An 18685-nucleotide genomic window follows, 5' to 3' on the forward strand; every position below is an offset into this window, starting at 1 on the left:
CACGATGCAGACGGCAGCTGAAGCTTCTCTGTCGCCACTGTTGAGCTCTGCATCTTTTTCTACTTTTTAAATAAAAACTGAAAGCCACAATTAACCTGGGGTTGGGGGGAGACAGGTGGGTTCATCGCCCTGCCCAGCACAGGACAGGCACGGTGGAAATATGCAAGCTCCGGCCCTCCAGATGTTTGGGACTACAACTCCCATCATCCCTGACCACTGGCCCTGTCAGCTAGGGATGGTGGGAATTGTACTCCCAAACATCTGGAGGGCCGGAGTTTGCCTAGGCCTGATTTAAAGCAACTCAGCCAACACAATGCCATCCAGACAACTTTGGACTACAACTCCCATCGTCCAGCATCAGCTTAGCCTGTTGTCGTGGATGATGGGAGTTGTAGTCCAATGTGTGGAGACACTTTCCCGGGATCAAACTTGGGAATTCTAGCATGCAGGGCCCACCACAATCTTTGGAGGCAAGGCGCTAGGCCCCTGCTTGTGGCGCCCAACCTCCAGGGAGATCTTTTTGGCAGCAGGCAAAATCCTTTTTGAAATTTATTTCCAGAGGCTTTTCTTGGGTTGGTTCCAGTTCAGCTGCTGCTCTGCTGTGTAGAGTTTTCATGCTTTGAAAATTCTGCGATTCTCACACCTCGTCCTGCCCCACGCATTGTAGCACTGGGGGATAGGGTATCAACCTTCTAAATAAAATAAAAAGGGGGGATTTAAAAAAAAAAGAAACAAAAAGAAATTGTGAGAACGTAAGAAGACGACTGCAGGTAGATTGGCCAAAGTGGGGCATTCTTGCTGTGGTTGTGGTTGTTTAGTCGTTTAGTCGTGTCCGCCTCTTCGCGACCCCCTGGACCAGAGCACGCCAGGCACTCCGGTCTTCCACTGCCTCCCGCAGTTTGGTCAAACTCATGCTGGTAGCTTTGAGAACACTGTCCCACCATCTTGTCCTCCATCGTCCCCTTCTCCTTGTGCCCTCCGTCTTTCCCAACATCAGGGTCTTTTCCAGGGAGTCTTCTCTTCTCATGAGGTGGCCAAAATCTTGGAGCCTCAGCTTCAGGATCTGTCCTTCCAGTGAGCACTCAGGGCTGATTTCCTTCAGAATGGAGAGGTTGGATCTTCTTGCAGTCCATGGGACTCTCAAGAGTCTCCTCCAGCACCAGAATTCAAAAGCATCCGTTCTTCGGTGATCAGCCTTCTTTATGGTCCAGCTCTCACTTCCATACATCACTACTGGGAAAACCAGAGTTTTAATTATACGGACCATTGTTGGCAAGGTGATGTCTCTGCTTTTTAAGATGCTGTCTAGGTTTGTCTTGCTGTGGTAGCTTCTTGAAACTTTTACATTATCGCTGTTACTTTTTCTTAGTGGTCATTATATCGTTTTATCGTCTTGGTGAACCGCTCTGAGGTTTGTTTAAAAACCAGTGTCTGTATTTTATGTAAGTGGACATATATGCACTTTCCCCCAAGGGCATACGCAATAGACAATCTTTTATAGAATTACTTCAAACCATAACAAGTCCAAAATGAAATCTTTAAGTCTCAAAGTCTCTGAAAATCTTTAAATGAAGCGAGGTCCCAGACTTTGTACAATGAAAGACAAGCTGTGAAGCTTTGTGTATTCAGCAAATATGATGTCCAACACTGAACAGTGATTCCGGATATTGACTACTGTTTCGTAGAATTATTCATCAGCGTGGTGGGAAGATATAGAATTGCTTCATAAACCCAACTTATTTCGAATAAATGTATGTAAATGTAAATATCAAATGCTGTGGAACAGTGCTCATGTAACAATGTAGTCATTTCACAGCTTGTCTTTCATCGTACAAAGTGTGGGACCTCGCTTCATTTAATAAATAATATTTTTTTATTTATTTATATCCTGCCCTTCCCAGCCGAATATGGGCTCAGAGTGGCTAACAACAGTAAAATAATACAACATTCTAAAATCATTTCATTATAAAATCAGTTCAAATCAAATTGATGGCAACCATTGGGCTAGAAGTTCTGTGAGGATTGCCAAAGGAGGGAGTCAGGCTGTGCCTTGGCCAAAGGCCTGGTGCAACAGCTCCGTCTTGCAGGCCCTGCGGAAAGATGTCAAGTCCCACAGGGCCCTAGTCTCTTGTGACAGAGCGTTCCACCAGATCGGGGCCACAGCCGAAAAGGCCATGGCTCTGGTTGAGGCCAGCCTAACCTCCCTGTGGCCCGGGACCTCCAAGACGTTTTTGTTTGAAGACCGTAAGGTCCTCCGTGGGACATAGAGGTGGTCCTGTAGGTACGAGGGTCCTAGGCCGTATAGGGCTTTGAAGGTTAAAACCAGCACCTTAAACCTGACCCTGTACTCCACCGGGAGCCAGTGTAGCTGGTATAGCACCGGCTGAATGTGATCCCGCAGTGAGGACCCCGTAAGGAGTTTCGCCGCGGCATTCTGCACCCGCTGGAGTTTCTGGGTCAGTCTCAAGGGCAGCCCCACGTAGAGCGAGTTACAATAATCCAGTCTGGAGGTGACCATCGCGTGGATCACAGTGGCCAGATCAGGGCAAGAGAGGTGAGGAGCCAACTGCTTAGCTTGGCGGAGATGAAAAAATGCCGCCTTTGTTATAGCTGCAATCTGCGCCTCCATGGAGAGGGAGGTGTCGAAGATTACACCCAAACTCTTAACGGAAGGTGCTGGCACTAATTGAGCCCCCGCAAGAGATGGGAGTTGCCCCCCCAATCCCATATTGTCCCGACCCAGCCATTTAAAGATTTTCAGAGACTTTGAGACGAAAGATTTCATTTTGGACTTCTTGTGGTCTGAAGGAATTCTATAAAAGATTGTCTATTGCACATGTACACGGTCATTGTGTTGCCTAGACATTGCCGACGTTCTCTTTGCAACACAGGGATTTGTTTGGTTATTTCCCCCCAAGGAAACAGCCCCCCTGGCCTGGATGCTGCTGACGATACCGGGTGCCTTGAGGCAGGCGGTGGTCTCTGGTGCAGGAGATGAGCTGTGAGCCGACTTGGGCCGAGAAGACAGATCACCCGGCTGTGTCTCATAGTGGCCTTGCTGGCCTGTGAGTCAGCAGATCCTCCTTCCTCATCTCAGCCCGCAGGAGGACAGTCTGACACTCATGTGATGGGGAAGACACCCAAAATGAGCGCCAAGTGAGTTTCTTCCGCCCAGCCCAGCCGCCAACCTGACAGTTGGGACCACAGCTCAAGGTAGCTCGAAAGAATTGCGTAACTTTACAGAGGAGGATAGCAGCGGCTTCTGGAACCGGATGGGAACATGAGCATCGTCTAGCATGATAATAATTTTACTATTTATCATGCCACCCATCTGTCTGGGTTTCCCTGGCCTCTCTCGGCAGCTCCCCACAAATATTAGGTAAAGGTAAAGGGACCCCTGACCGTTAAGTCCAGTCGTGGCCGACTCTGGGGTTGCGGCGCTCATCTCGCTTTACTGGCCAAGGGAGCCAGCGTACAGCTTCCGGGTCATGTGGCCAGCAGGACTAAGCCGCTTCTGGCGAACCAGAGCAGCGCACGGAAACGCCGTTTACCTTCCCGCCAGAGTGGTACCTATTTATCTACTTGCACTTTGATGTGCTTTTGAACTGCTAGGTGGGCAGGAGCAGGGACCGAGCAACGGGAGCTCACCCCGTCACGGGGATTCGAACCGCCGACCTTCTGATCGGCAAGTCTTAGGCTCTGTGGTTTAACCCACAGCGCCACCCGCGTCGCTCCACAAATATTAAATACACAATAAATTGCAATGCAGGAATGTGCAGTGGCCTGTGATGGGAATTGAACCTGCCACCTGTTGGCTTACAGAAGGTTTACGTTATTAGATATAACCAAAGTAGTCATAAGCCACACTTTCCGAGCAACACAGCCCCAACGCGGCTTGCCTCATTAGCCTTTTTATTAGTTTGTTTTTTTGGTAATTTTTAAAATTAAATTTTACATTTTTTTAAAAAACGAAATCACAACCCATATAAACACAAAATGCCTTCTCAAGTACCCCCTCCCCACAACTTGCCTTCCTGTTTTACACCGCCATTTCTCCTTATTATCTTAATTTGGTCCTTCCTAACATTTTATCCTCATTTTTCTATTTTCACTATTTCTTTTGCCAATTGTACGTTTTTGGTCAAACCCTGCAAGTGCGTTTATTTCTTTACATTCTTTCTGTAGCTATGACCTTAAAGGTTCCCAGTCTTTTTTAAAAAAGTCTCTTTTGTCCTTATCTTTAATTCTTCCAGTCAGCTTACACCATTTCAGCGTACGTACTCCAGCAAGCGTTTTTATTAATCAAATCTGCATGCCACCTTATACCTGCAGATCTCACAACATGAAATCGCAGTTGGATTTTGCAGGAAGGCTAACTTTGGGGCTTAAAGAACAGCTGGCACACCGCTATTATATGCGAACCCTCCAGATAGTCTGGACTACAGTTTCCATCATGCCTCAGAAGGGTACCCATATGGGGCAACTCTGGGGTTGGAAGCAGGGCCTACCTATGGGGGATCAAGCCTATTTTTGTCCCCCAAGTCCTCTCCCCCCACCTTTGCTTCAAGACAGAGATGATTTACTGCTGTCTCAGACAATGGCTTAAGGCCAGGCAGCCAAGCCTAGATCACTGCAGCACGCTTTTTGTGGGGCAGCCCTTGGACCCCATTTGGAGGCTGCCAAGGGTGGCGCTGTGGGTTAAACCACTGAGCCTAGGGCTTGCCGATCAGAAGGAGAATCGGGATGTGCCAAACACCGAACTGGAGAGACACTCAAAAAGTCTGCAGTCAAAAGGGCTTTGCCAAAAGGATGGCATGGAAAGTTTAGACTAAAAATGCATTGGATTATTAAGACACCTGCACATTGGAGTATGGGGACGCGGGTGGCGCTGTGGGTTAAACCACAGAGCCTAGGGCTTGCCGATCAGAAGGTCGGCGGTTCAAATCCCCACAACGGGGTGAGCTCCCGTTGCTCAGTCCCTGCTTCTGCCAACCTAGCAGTTCGAAAGCACATCAAAGTGCAAGTAGATAAATAGGTACTGCTCCGGCGGGAAGGTAAACGGCATTTCCGTGCGCTGCTCTAGTTCGCCAGAAGCGGCTTAGTCATGCTGGCCACATGACCCGGAAGCTGTACGCCGGATCCCTCGGCCAATAAAGAGATGAGCGCCGCAACCCAGTCAGTCTGACATCAATACCAGGGAAGATTCTGGAGCAGATCTTTAAGCAAACAGTCTGTGAGCACCTAGAAAGGAATGCTGTGATCACCAATAGTCAGCATGGATTTCTGAAAAATAAGTCATGTCAGACTAACCTGATCTCGTTTTTTGACAGAATTACAAGCCTGGTAGATGAAGGGAACGCAGTGGATGTAGCCTACCTTGATTTCAGCAAGGCATTTGACAAGGTGCCCCATGATATTCTTGTAAAGAAGCTGGTAAAATGCGGTCTTGACTATGCTACCACTCAGTGGATTTGTAACTGGCTGACTGACCGAACCCAAAGGGTGCTCATCAATGGTTCCTCTTCATCCTGGAGAAGAGTGACTAGTGGGGTGCCACAGGGTTCTGTCTTGGGCCCGGTCTTATTCAACATCTTTATCAACGACTTGGATGATGGACTCAAGGGCATCCTGATCAAATTTGCAGATGACACCAAACTGGGAGGGGTGGCTAACACCCCAGAGGACAGGATCACACTTCAAAACGATCTTGACAGATTAGAGAACTGGGCCAAAACAAACAAGATGAATTTTAACAGGGAGAAATGTAAAGTATTGCACTTGGGCAAAAAAAATGAGAGGCACAAATACAAGATGGGTGACACCTGGCTTGAGAGCAGTACATGTGAAAAGGATCTAGGAGTCTTGGTTGACCACAAACTTGACATGAGCCAACAGTGTGATGCGGCAGCTAAAAAAGCCAATGCAATTCTGGGCTGCATCAATAGGAGTATAGCATCTAGATCAAGGGAAGTAACAGTGCCACTGTATTCTGCTCTGGTCAGACCTCACCTGGAGTACTGTGTCCAGTTCAAGAAGGACACTGACAAACTGGAACGTGTCCAGAGGAGGGCAACCAAAATGGTCAAAGGCCTGGAAACGATGCCTTATGAGGAACGGCTAAGGGAGCTGGGCATGTTTAGCCTGGAGAAGAGGAGGTTAAGGGGTGATATGATAGCCATGTTCAAATATATAAAAGGATGTCACATAGAGGAGGGAGAAAGGTTGTTTTCTGCTGCTCCAGAGAAGCGGACACGGAGCAATGGATCCAAACTACAAGAAAGAAGATTCCACCTAAACATTAGGAAGAACTTCCTGACAGTAAGAGCTGTTTGACAGTGGAATTTGCTGCCAAGGAGTGTGGTGGAGTCTCCTTCTTTGGAGGTCTTTAAGCAGAGGCTTGACAACCATATGTCAGGAGTGCTCTGATGGGGTTTCCTGCTTGGCAGGGGGTTGGACTCGATGGCCCTTGTGGTCTCTTCCAACTCTATGATTCTACCCCCGAGTCGTCCAAGACTGGACCTAATGGTCAGGGGTCCCTTTACCTTAAGCTGCTCCCAGGTGCATTAGCAAAACCCACCCAGCTGACCACCCCACTCTGCTTGCCCAACAAGAACAGGTCAAGGGATACATCCCAAACCAAGCACCTCCACTGTTGTCATTTTCCAACTTCAAAACCCAAGCTGTGTCTAAAACTTGTCGTTTAGTTTTTCAAACCTTTTTTGTAAATTCAGTATTGGAAACTATCTTTTGAGTCCTCAATCCTTTATAACTGTGCTTTGCTTCACCTGGGTCAAGCTAGGATTACAATACTTCAGAATTTTGGGGAGTTCTACCCTTTTTTTGAATTTTTGTCATTTAAGGTTTTTGATTTTTCTATTTCCTTCCAAGGTTTGTAGCCTGCATCCCGTTAAGGCTGTGTTCAATTTTAGGTTTTTCTAATTTTTCCCTTAAACTTTTTGATTCTTATTATTTAATTTCCAGAAGATTATATTTCCAGTCAATTACTTCTCGTTTCAGGGATTTTCACAGTATTTAATTTGTTTTGGGCAACTTCTTGGTTCCGTGACTGTCTTTTTCTACCGATCTCTTTCTTAATATTTCCTTTTCTTCGCACCTGCAATAAAATGCCTTCATTTTGCATCACACACCTTTCTTTAAAGCAGGATCTGAAAGCCCTCTGCTGTCCATAAAGAAAAAAGCTATCACAGCATAGAAGCTTGCCGTCACTTCCTCATAAAAAAGCAAGCTTCTAGACCTTGTGTCTTGCCACTGTGGCCAAATGCTTAGGGTGCTGGAAGTGCAGGGTTCGAATCCCTACCCGGCCACGATGCCTCACAGGGTTGAAGACCTTGAAAGAAAAACTTATTATATAAAAGCACCCCCTCCCCACTTTGATAGCACTAATATTCTCGGAGGCAAATGGTCAAGTAAGGCACCCCCTCCCTTTCTTAAAAATTCACAAAAATCACCCAAGGCGCATAGAGTTTTCTCAAGATCACGTTTATTTTGGTCACTGTAACTTTCCTTTTGAATAAATAATAGCTATACAAAAAAAAAAAGGTCTTAAGGTTGCACGTACAGATTTTTTTGCCGTATGAAAAGTTTTCAATTTTTTTTTAGATTTTATCTTAACAAAGTGTGTTGGGGGGAAAAGGTCTCATTTCTGAGATACACAGAGGAGGGGGGAAACAAAACGTCTTGGCAATTTGCTTTGAATCAGTGATTTTTTTTCCTTTTTCTGAACCAATGATTTTTAAGTCAGGGAGAAAACAGAAACACCCACACCCTTTCGATTCTCCAAGGGGGGGGGGTCGTCTTTCCTGCTATAGCACCACGATTTTGTTGAAAGGTTGAATTTTGAAGAGACTATGAAATACGTCTTTTTTCCCCGTGGGGAGTGGGGTGGGGCACAGCAGGGAGGAGATTATAGATGCCAGGAATCGTGGCTTCTATGATCTGCTTCCCGAATTCCTAGTGAAGTCGACAAGTAAGGGGGGGGGGAGAGACCGAGACAAGAGAAAAGGCGCCAGTAAACACTAAAAGAGGTCATTCTGCCCCCAGAGAGAGTGACATTTATTCAAAAGGCAAGAAAACTCAAAAAAATAGAAAAGGGCAGGCATTTTTGTAAGGGTGGGGGGTAAGAGAGGATTGTGCCTAATTGGGGGGGCGGGAAGGGGGGGTTCTCGCAGGCACAGTGAGCCCCTACGGAGGCAGCTCAGATGAGGTCAGCCACGTTGAGAGGCATCTCCTCAATGGAGGTGTTGTAGAATGTCTCGATGTCGCGAAGCGTGCGCTTGTCTTCTTCCGTCACCATGTTGATCGCAACTCCTTTCCTTCCAAAACGGCCCCCTCGGCCGATCCTGGAGGGGTGCGAAAGAAAAAGAGGGAAGTGTTTACTGGGGGGAGCAGGTAAAAGGTAAAAGACATAAGGCCCGGTGGATCAGGCCCAATGGCCCATCTTCCTGTTCTCAGAGTGCCAGCCAGGTGCCCATTAGGCAAGGTAAAGGTAATAAATATTATTAATATTAGTATTTTATTTGTACCCCACCTATCTGGCTGGGCTTCTCCAGCCGCTCTGGGCGGCTTCCAACAAAGACCAAAAACACACTAAAAGGACCCGTGGACGGTTGGGTCCAGCCAAAGGCGACTCTGGGGTTGCGGCGCTCATCTGGCTTTCAGGCCGAGGAAGCCACTGTTTGTCCATAGGCAACTTGCGCTTCTGGCACAACAGGACACTGTGACGGAAACCAGAGCGCATGGAACCGCCGTTTACCTTCCTGCCACAGTGGGTACCTATTTATCTACTTGCACTGGCATGCTTTCAAACTGCTAGGTTGGCAAGAGCTGGGACAAAGCAACGGGAGCTCACCCTGTCACAGGGATTTGAACCACCGACCTTCTGATCGGCAAGCCCAAAAGGCTGTTCTTTGGACCACAGCGCCCCCTGCGTGACAGCAACAGCACCACAATGGGGTGGTGGTGGTGTTTTGCATTATGATATAGTTGAAAAAGATGCTTAAATATACGTTTGTAAAAAAACCAGAAGCCTTTTTGTTAGGAATAACAGGAAGAGAGATAAATAGAAGGGATTACAAACTTTTCCAGTATGCAATAACAGCGGCAAGAATATTAATGGCCCCAAAATGGAAACAAGAGGAACTACCGACTTTGAATGAGTGGAGAATGAAACTTATGGATTACGCAGAACTGGATAAAATGACTGGGAAAATTAGATACCAGAAAGATCACAAATTCATCGAGGACTGGGGAAAGTTTATGGATTATCTGAAAACTATATGTGATGAACAGATAACGCTAGTGGGTTTTAAGGAGGTTTTGTGATAGTACAAGTATATTGTAAAAAAGAAACAGAGATGGAAGGATAATATTAACGGGCAATATTATATATAGAAAATGCGTGAAGATAGGGAAAATGGATGATTGATGGAGGTGCCGATGGAAGTTCAAAAATTGGAAATTTGCAAACATGGTTGTATGGACTTATTTGTAATGGAAAAATTTAATAAAATAATTATATATAAAGAAGCCTGAGAGGGACCAGAAAGTGAGGGGGAGAAAAACAAGGATCTCACCTGTGTATGTAGTTCTCACGGTTGGTTGGCAGGTCGTAGTTGATGACCAGGGACACCTGCTGGACATCAATGCCACGGGCCTGGGAATGAGAAGTGCGGACAGTTTAGCAGTTTCGCCAACAGCTATCACCCGGTTGTGCTTGCAAGTTTCCAACTGTGGGCGGCTGCTACGTGGCAGGGCACCTTGGTGGCGGGTGCCAGCCATGGTGAAGAGCAGCCCCCGCGACTCGTGTGCCAAGGAGCTACAATCCGCCAGCAGCACTGCGCCAGCCAGGCAGAGAGGGAATCTCCTTGGGTGGGGAGCCAACCGGACAAACACGGCAGACCCACAAGCACGACGTGGGTGTTGTTGAATGGTCTCTTTAAATTTGAAGGTTCATTATTGTTCCACAAGATGTGTATGTCTTTAAGGGCAACAGCAAATAACGTGACTCAGTTTTGCAGCTGTGAAGCAGTATAGCAGGCGCTGTTAAGTTGTGTTAATTAAGCTGCGTCGGCAATTGGGTATAGTATATAAAGAGCAGCACCTAGCTCTCTCAGTACCCTGGTGGATGGGTCATGCTTGTTGATATATTTAATGCAAAAGGAGTTTTTGTTATTAAAAGCTTGCTAAAGTTATTTTGTGTTCCTTGTAATGTGTGGTCTCCCCAGCAAGCTCTCTGTAGTGCAACTAATCTGCACTGCACAAGGGCGTTTTCCGTGAATTTGTCGTTGGCCATTATTGCCCACTGTGGAAGTGAGTTCCACAGTTCAACCTCTCCTGAATCATCCCACGTTCAGCGGACGTCCCTCTTCCACGCCCCACACTAACCAGTAAGTCTGTGGTGATCAGGACACGGCTGGAGCCAGAGCGGAACTCCCTCATGATGACATCGCGCTCCTTCTGGTCCATGTCTCCATGCTGCAAAGAAGGTGGAGAGAGAGAGTTGGTTTTCACCCCCAGCACCTTAATCTAATTTTGTAAGTTTATGGAAAATTATAGAACCCAACAACCCTTACCCATTTTCTTTCCCAAACGTGACTATTCCCATTTTCTTCTCGCGTCACATTACAGAATCATCTCATTTGTGCCCTGATCTCACTTTTGGATAATCTTTTGTTTCTTACATGGTGTTGACGCTATTGTTTATCTGAATTGCTGCTTTTTCTCTAACTCGAAGGTTGAAAAATTTACCATTTCCTCCTATTTTGTTGTTGTTGAGAAAACTAAATTTATTGACAATTTTAAAAGCCACACTTTAGTTAAATTCACAGCATGCCTTTCTTCATTCCTGGGACAGCATCAAAGTCTCCCCCAACTCAGTTCACAAGACACCTAATCCTTGGTGGCCAACTTTCTGAGGGGGGTGGGGAGGGGGATTATTGAGGACAGTGCAAAGAGGCAAGGATGTCCTGTAAATGCCTTTGAAAAGCTGGTGATTGCTGGTTGAAGTTAAGCAGTTTTGTTGCATTAAACTGAAATTTTAATTGGATTTAGAGTAACTGCAATTGCTACTGCTTTCAATTTCAGCGGGTTGCGAAAACCCCTATTCTGAACAATGCTTTTTATAGCATACAGAAGAGGGGTGGGTGAGCTTGAGAAACCACTATCTAGTTTCTTGCCTGCAATCCTATTAACACAGCTTGTGCTTAAAGGCTCCCGGGCCCTTTCCACAGAAGCAAATTTATACAGACTGAGATACATCCCCATCAGACAACCCTGCACAGGACTCCCCCCTCCCCGCAAGGAAAGGCTCTTTCACCCACCATGGCGGAAACTGTGAAGTCCCGGGCATGCATCTTTTCGGTGAGCCAGTCCACCTTCCTTCGGGTGTTGATGAAGATGACGGCTTGGGTGATGGTGAGGGTCTCGTAGAGATCGCACAGGGTGTCCAGCTTCCACTCCTTTGGCACGAGAGGGAGGAGAGTTATAACCGAAGTAGAAGACCCACTCCAAATTTAAATCAACACCTCCTCCCGGCCACCCCACAACCCCCACGTAACAGTCGCCACGTACCTCCCTCTCCACGTTTATGTAGAACTGCCTAATACCCTCCAGGGTGAGCTCCTCCTTCTTGACCAGGATACGGATCGGGTCCCGCATGAATTTCTTGGTCACCTCCAGGACATCCATGGGCATGGTGGCAGACAGAAGCACCACCTGGAAAGGGGGCAGAGGGGCTGCGGGTCAATACATTGGTACCCTCAAGGCTATGTACTCTATGTGGGGCTGCCCTGGGTCTGGCTCAGGAGCCTCCAGCTGCTGCAGAACGTGGCAGTCGGGTTACTGGGGGAGGGAAATCACCTGGCAGAGAGTATGTGAGCCAGGTTCAAGGTCCTTGAACAAAGCTGTGAGCAATTTAGGTCCAGGGTACCTCAAGGTTTGCTTAACAGTGGTGGCCAATCCAGCTGTTTTTGGACTACAACTCCCATCATCACCATCAGAGAAATGATAAGGGATTTTATTTTTGTGTAGGAAAAGCAGGATACAATAAATAAAACTAAAAAACTCAGAAGAGGGGAGTTGAGGGAAGGGAGAATAATTGTAAATAACATGGTGAATGAGATTTGTATCATTATTTGTTATAAAATTTAATAAATACCCATGTCCAAATAAATAAACCCTAGCTAACAGGACCAGTGGACAGGGATGATGGGAATTGTAATCCCAAAACAACTGGAGGGCCAAATTTGGCCACCACTGGCCTAAACCTTCCATCGCAGAGATCTAAAGAGCCTACTGAGGCTCATTCGACGACGATAAGCACCATTGGCCAAGACCTGTGGAACTCTCTGCCCCAGCGAGGTGAGAAATTACCGTACCTGTGTGTTCCCACTCAGTTTCTGGAAGATGTCATAGATCTGGTCCTTGAAACCTCGGCTCAACATCTCGTCGGCCTCATCCAGCACAAACATCTTGATGAACTTGGGCGCTGCAGAGACAAAGGAGCCTTGGTGAGGACTTTGAAGTGGGGTGGTAGAGACAGAGTGTCTCCTCAATGGGATGGCGGCTGGCGGCTGTTCTCAGGAATCTTTCAAGAGCTATGATCACTTCCGAAACCCACACCTTTCTCTCCCAGCACAGCAGAACGCCAACTGGGAGGGAAATATGGGGGGTTGATGGGAGTCAGATGACACGCATGGGAGATCATCACAGAACAGCAAGGCGGGGCGATACGGATCTGGTTTATGAAAATGGCAACTCTGCCGCCTGGAGCAAAGTCACACAAGCCAGAGATAAGGCTCGTAACAAAGTCCTGATGAGGAACGCTTCGAGGAAGTTGGGTGTGTCTAGTGTGGAGAAGACTGAGGGCACCCCAAATAATAATGTATTATTTCTACCCTGCCCAATAGCCTCTATTAATTCTATCCCACCCAATACCCAGCTTCAAATATCCGAAGGGATCTCCCATGGAAGATGGGGCCAGCTTGTTCTGCAGGACCTGAAATCTATGGATTCAAATTCTGGCAGAGGAATCGTGTCTAACCTTAAAACTGCTGCTCAGGTTATGGCAGCCTACTAGAGCCAAATGGGTTGAGAAAGCTTAATCTGTAATAACTACAATTAAGCGAACTTATTACATAAAAACACAGGCAGACCAGATGTTGGGGGAAATGGGTGTTTTCGGCAATGAGGCAGCCCTGTTTAGGGAAGTTTTTAATGTGTGACACTTTAATGTATTTTTAATCTTTGTGGGAAGCTGCCCAGAGTGGCTGGGGAAACATATAACAAATTATTATTATAAAGATTGTAAGATCATGAGTTGCAGATTGTGCTGCTACCTGGAGGGAAACTGAAGAATGCAGATACTCACACAGGTATCGCCTGTTCAACATGTCAAAGACACGTCCAGGGGTCCCGACAATGATATGGGGGGCCTCCATCTGCAGTTTCTGCACCTCGGCGCGGACGTTAGTCCCGCCTATACAAGCATGGCAGGAGGCGCCCATGTAGTCTCCTAGGGCCATCACGACCTTCTGGATCTGTGGGAGGATGAGAGGGGCAGAGTTGTTAGCGGGGTCTGGATTCTCTTACCTGGCGCTGGTCAAGGGTAATGGCCTCCCGGTGCCAACACGTTTGTTTCCCCAGCATGAACCAGCAAACAGCCACGGGAGAGACACTGTGCTGGGATGAACAGGGATGGTCGCTGTCCCCCGGCCGGAGAAAAAGAGGCCCCCACTTTTTGCAAGGTGCCTCTTTCGTCAACTGGCTGGGGGAGGGAAGACAGATGGAAGAGAACAGGATTCCTTCCTTCAGCGGCAAGCCTCTTTGGTTTCACTTTGTGAAGCGGGACCAGGCCAGGAGGAAAAGAATAAAGCCCCTCAAAATGCTCTTGCACGCCAAGGAAGGAGACGCAGGACACAAGAGGCTGGGAGCCAATGTCAAAGGGAGGACAGGAGCCTGGGAGGCAAGCAGGGTCACTTAAGGGGACAGATGAAGCACTCCTTCACGCAGTTAAGTCTGTGGAACTCCCTCCCTTAGGATGCAGCAAAGGTCACCAACTCAGATGGCTTTAAGAGAGGTTGGAGAAACCAAGAACAGGATTATGGTGCTAGATGGGCCATAGGTTTATGGCCTTGGCTTTACCGCAGGATATAAATTGAACAGAAACTTTTATACACGTCTGCTCAGATTTTGGTGGAAGGGGGGAGAGAAGCAGGGTCCTTGCGCCTTTCACAGCTGTGCGGCAGGCAGAAACTCCAACAGGTTAAGCCTTTCCTAGTACAGAAATGCAATTATGGATAAAGCTTCACCTGTGCACGTTCTGTCTGTCAGACAGTTTATAAAGGCGCCTCTTTGCCCATTAAACCAGAGGAATGAATGGAGACCTCTGGAGTTTGTTTTTGGGGCCCTCAGTTCCACCTGCAAAAAGAGGACACGTGTTTTTATACAAGACAAAGCTGTGCACATCTGAAGGCAGCCCTATTTAGGGAAGTTTTGATGGTGTTCTTAATATTCTGTTGGGAGCCGCCCAGAGTGGCTGGGGAAACCCAGCCAGATGGGCAGGGTATAAATAATAAATAATTATTATTACTATGGGCTGGAAAGAGGGGGGAAAGGCTTACCTGCTGAGCCAACTCTCTTGTTGGGGCCAGGACCAGTGCTTGGGTAGCTTTCAGGTCTAGCTCAATTTGCTGTAAGATGGAGATCGCAAAAGTGGCGGTCTTCCCAGTGCCAGACTGGGCCTGAGCAATCACATCGTAACCTGGGCAGAAGGAAAGCAGGACGGTGTCACAAACACACACAAGGACAACTACCACATCCTGCCAACCGTGACAGGGTGTTTCCCCAGCATGAACCAGCCGACAGCCACGGGGAGGAATGCTGTGCTGGGATGAATAGGGTAACGTTTATATCCCCCTGCTAGATATAAGATAGTCACCACATTCAGAGGTGCCTCTTTGCCCAGTAGCAAGGGGGATGATGGAGACAAGGACCTGAGGCAAGTAGGACAGCTGCATTTGGAAAAGATCTCCCAAAATTCCTTCCTTCCTGCCTAGTTTTGTTGATCAGAAAAAATCAGCCCCCACCCTCACCCTGGGGCATGCCAGATTTTTAAGACTGCAAATCCCCATCATTCCTAGCCACGTTGATAGAGGACTAATGGAAATGAAAGCCCAAAATATCTGTAGGGCAGACAGCAGGACGGACTTAATGCTTGCTCGCCAGCGTAGCACTCTAAGCAGTCAACTTAGAAATCAATGTTTTCTCTCTTTCGCTGCCTGCCTTTCCCTATACTCCCCTCCTTCTACACAGGGCCCCCCACCCCCTTTTGAAGAAGTGTGCTTGAGCAGTTAGCCTCACCCTTGATACAAGGGAGAATGGCTCGCTGCTGGATGGCGGAGGGCTTCTCAAAACCATAGGCGTAGATTCCTCGCAGGAGGGACTCCGACAAGTTCATGTCATCGAAACTGTCAACGATCTCGTTCCAATTGCTCTGTAGGGAGAAGCAGGGAAAGGTGAGCTCCCTCAGCCAAGTCCCAACCCTCTCAAAAGTAACACCCAAGCAGGTATTCTGGGCAATCTGGATGCCACTGTGTTGGTTGGGATACAGAGATCATGGTATGTTTCCCCCATTATTTAGTTATCCAACTGACTCCGGACATGGGTAGTTTCTTACCTCAATGACACCATCGGGGTCCATCCCTTCGGGGCCATTGTCTCTAGGTCTAGAGGAAGAAAAACAACATTTTAGAAGCGCTCAAATGAGCAACCAGGAAAATATAAATGCACTCCCCACCCATTGCATATTATTACGGCTCCAAAAGGCACTTTGTTTTGCAATAGCTTATGTAAGGAATAGCCTTATGTGACAAATAGAGGTCAGGTTTTCCCCTTGGAAGGTCAGAATTTGACCACCACCACCAGGGCTTTCCCACTTGTTTGGCCAGAGGTACACTGCCACTGGCCTGATCCAGCAGAGCTCTTGTTCTCTCCTCCCAATCTTGTGGCTGTGAGTTCCACAGGCCCCTTTACCAACCCCAGCAGAGCTCTTGTTCTTTCCTCCCTGATCTTGTGGCTGCGAGTTCCACAGGCCCCTTTGCCAACCCCAGCAGAGCTCTTGTTCTCTCCTCCCTGATCTTGTGGCTGTGAGTTCCACAGGCCTCTTTGTCAGCTCCAGCTATTCCTCCCCCCGCCCCCCAGCTGGAGAGGAGGAAGGCGATGCCTGATCCAGCAGAGCTCTTGCTCTCTCCTCCCCTGATCTGGTGGCTGTGAGTTCCACAGGCCCCTTTGCCACCCCGTCCTAGCCAAAGAGGAGGGAGGCGATGCCGTAAGCTCAACGTGTCCCCTGGCGGCCCATTCGCCGCTCCCCACGTGCCTCCCCGCTCCTTCTTTCTTCCTGCTTTCCTTTTAAGGGCAAGAGGCTCCTCCCTCCCCGCGCCTCTGGCCACAGGCCCGTGACGTCACGGGCGCAGAGTTCCCGGATGCGAAGCGACAGGACAATAGGCAGGGCGGGAGAAAGGGGGGGGGGGGGAGAAACGAAGGGAGAAATGGACGCGCCCGCCGCGGGGGGAGAAAAAAAAATAAAGACCGCGATGCTTCTGTCTCCCCCCCATTTCTCTAAAATGGGCTCGCCCGTGCCAAGTCTGCGCGGTACGGAAATGGAATTGCCCAACTGCCCCCCGGGGGGGGGGGGGGAGCGGGGAAAGGATGGGCGAGTCCAAATGAGGAGGAGGGGGGGGAAGGAGCAGACCACTGAGGAAAAAGGAGAAATGGGGGGGGGGGGAGGAGGAAAACTTGTGTAAGAGGGAAAGGCTCAAAATGGCTGAAAAGGGAGGGGGAAGAGGAGAAAAAAGGGGCAGGCCGCCTTTTTTTCCCTTCGCCCTCCACACGGGGGACACTCGGCACGGAAAGAATATCGCCTCCTCTTCACCAAAAAAAAGCCTTAAGGAAGAGATTCCCCCCCTTTTTCTCGACGAAAAATGGAACCGCCCGCGAGCATTCGAGAAAAAAAACTTGGGGGAGATAAAACCCCCCAAAGGGGAGAAAATAAGAGACAACGCCATTACAGAAAGCGACGCCCCGCGCTCCCTCCCGGCCGAAATGGCGGCGAAGGAAGTTCTCCACACGCCGGTATTGGGGAGCGAGGCCCGTTCCGGCTTTTTTTTTCTCTCCCCCCCCCCCGCGATGAAAATGGTCTCGGCCCAAAGCCGCAGAGACCTTACGGGGGGAGGACGGGTCCACTCCCGAAAATGGGGGCGCCGGCCGCGACCTGGCCGGCCACGTGGAATGAGCCGAGGTGGGGGACTTAAAAGCGAGGGAACAAAATGGAGGAAGGCGAGGAGGAGGAGGAAACAATTCGCGGTTCTTTCGCTGTGAGGAAAGCGCCTCTCTTTCGCTTATCCCCCCCCCCTTTGCCGCGTAATGGTTCGGTCCGCCCATAGAACCTTGAGGGAGGAGAAGAGGCCTGGACGGGCCCATAGGGCGGATATGGGGGGGGAGGCCCTGCCGCGCGCGCTCTCTCTCTCTCCCTCGCCCGCTCACTCACCGGCTCTCTTGACTCGCAGACATCCTGGGGAAAAGGTCCTAGCCCCGCCCGCTTCGCTCCCCCTTATAACATCCCGCCGAGGCCCCGCCCCGCGGCCCCTCCTCCATTGGCCCTCTTCCCCCCTGAGCCCGCCCAGCCGCCCGCCTCACGCCATTGGCCCCGCGCGCTTCTCCCCGACCGGCTTCGCCCCTATTGGCCCGCCGCCTTCCCCCTCCTCCGCTTCCGGAGACGCCATTGGCCAGCGGCTCGCCGCCACCGCGTTCCCATTGGACGAGGAGGATCCGTGACGGGCGGGTTTTTTTTTTAATGGTGACGTCAAACCGAGAGAGGGGAGCGTGGGGGGTTGGGGGAAAGGGAGAGGTGGAAAGAAGTCGGGCGTCGTGACGTCAGCGGGGAGCGCCGGGTTCTGGTTGGTCGGCGGCCGCGTCCGTCGAGACGGTGGGCCAATGGGAGCCCGAAAGAGGAGGAGGCGGGTTCTAAGGAGGGGGGGGAGACAGGGAGAGGAAAAAGGCCCACGTGGTTAGGCGTTGGGGCCTGAATTTTGGGCCTGCTGCCTTTGTCCAGCGGGGAGGGCAGAGCACCACGTGATATAGGCCTGGGGGGGGGACAAAATCACCCCCCCCAAAAAGTTAAAAGAGCTGGGCTGAAATTTAAGCACTGGGTGCATTTTTGAAAGACCCCCCCCAAAAAAAAACCTTTCCAAATTTTTTTGCAAAAAAATAAAATAATTTGCTTTTTTTTTACAAAAGGCCCCCCCCCGGCCCATTACAAGGGAGCCCCCTTCTAGCTGCTGGGCAGGAAGATTTGCACCCCCCCCCCAAGTTAAAAGGGCTGGGCTGAAATTTAAGCACTGGGTGCAATTTTGAGAGACCCCCCCAAAAAAACCCTATACTTAAAAATAAATTGCATTTTTTTTTTAAGCAAAAGGCCCCGACTCATTACAAGGGAGCCCACTTCTAGGTGGTGTGGAAGTTCCTGGGCAGGAAGATTTGGGCCCTCCCCCACAAAAAAACCCAAATTTCCTGACCCCTCCACCTTTGAAACTGGAAAACTCCCCCCAACCCACAACCCCTCTTGTATCTGGGAGGGTGGATCGGATCCCCCCCCCAGTTGATCCACTGG

The 18685-nt window shown here is 49.2% G+C and overlaps 1 protein-coding gene across 1 annotated transcript; it reads right to left on the minus strand.

The window, feature by feature from the left end:
- Positions 1 to 7481: 7481 nt before the first annotated feature.
- Positions 7482 to 17652, minus strand: EIF4A1 (eukaryotic translation initiation factor 4A1). The gene is made up of 11 exons (XM_083581083.1): positions 17564 to 17652; positions 15695 to 15743; positions 15379 to 15511; positions 14640 to 14779; positions 13388 to 13556; positions 12396 to 12505; positions 11590 to 11733; positions 11340 to 11477; positions 10405 to 10494; positions 9594 to 9673; positions 7482 to 8360 (listed from the first exon to the last, which is right to left on the minus strand). The coding sequence occupies exons 1-11, from the start codon at positions 17584 to 17586 to the stop codon at positions 8216 to 8218; spliced, it is 1221 nt and encodes a 406-aa protein (XP_083437209.1). The 5' UTR covers positions 17587 to 17652; the 3' UTR covers positions 7482 to 8215.
- Positions 17653 to 18685: the final 1033 nt, after the last annotated feature.

This window comes from Podarcis filfolensis (assembly GCF_964270895.1).
Source record: "Podarcis filfolensis genome assembly, chromosome: 13".
In the NCBI taxonomy this organism is placed as follows: domain Eukaryota; kingdom Metazoa; phylum Chordata; class Lepidosauria; order Squamata; family Lacertidae; genus Podarcis; species Podarcis filfolensis.

Excerpts from the sequence above, each read along its gene's own strand:
- EIF4A1 (XM_083581083.1), bottom strand. The coding sequence starts at position 17,586 with ATGTCTGCGAGTCAAGAGAGCCG. Across the intron at positions 15,744-17,563 it reads TCTGCGAGTCAAGAGAGCCG|ACCTAGAGACAATGGCCCCG; the intron begins GTGAGTGAGCGG and ends TTCTTCCTCTAG. Across the intron at positions 15,512-15,694 it reads ACCCCGATGGTGTCATTGAG|AGCAATTGGAACGAGATCGT; the intron begins GTAAGAAACTAC and ends TTCTCCCTACAG.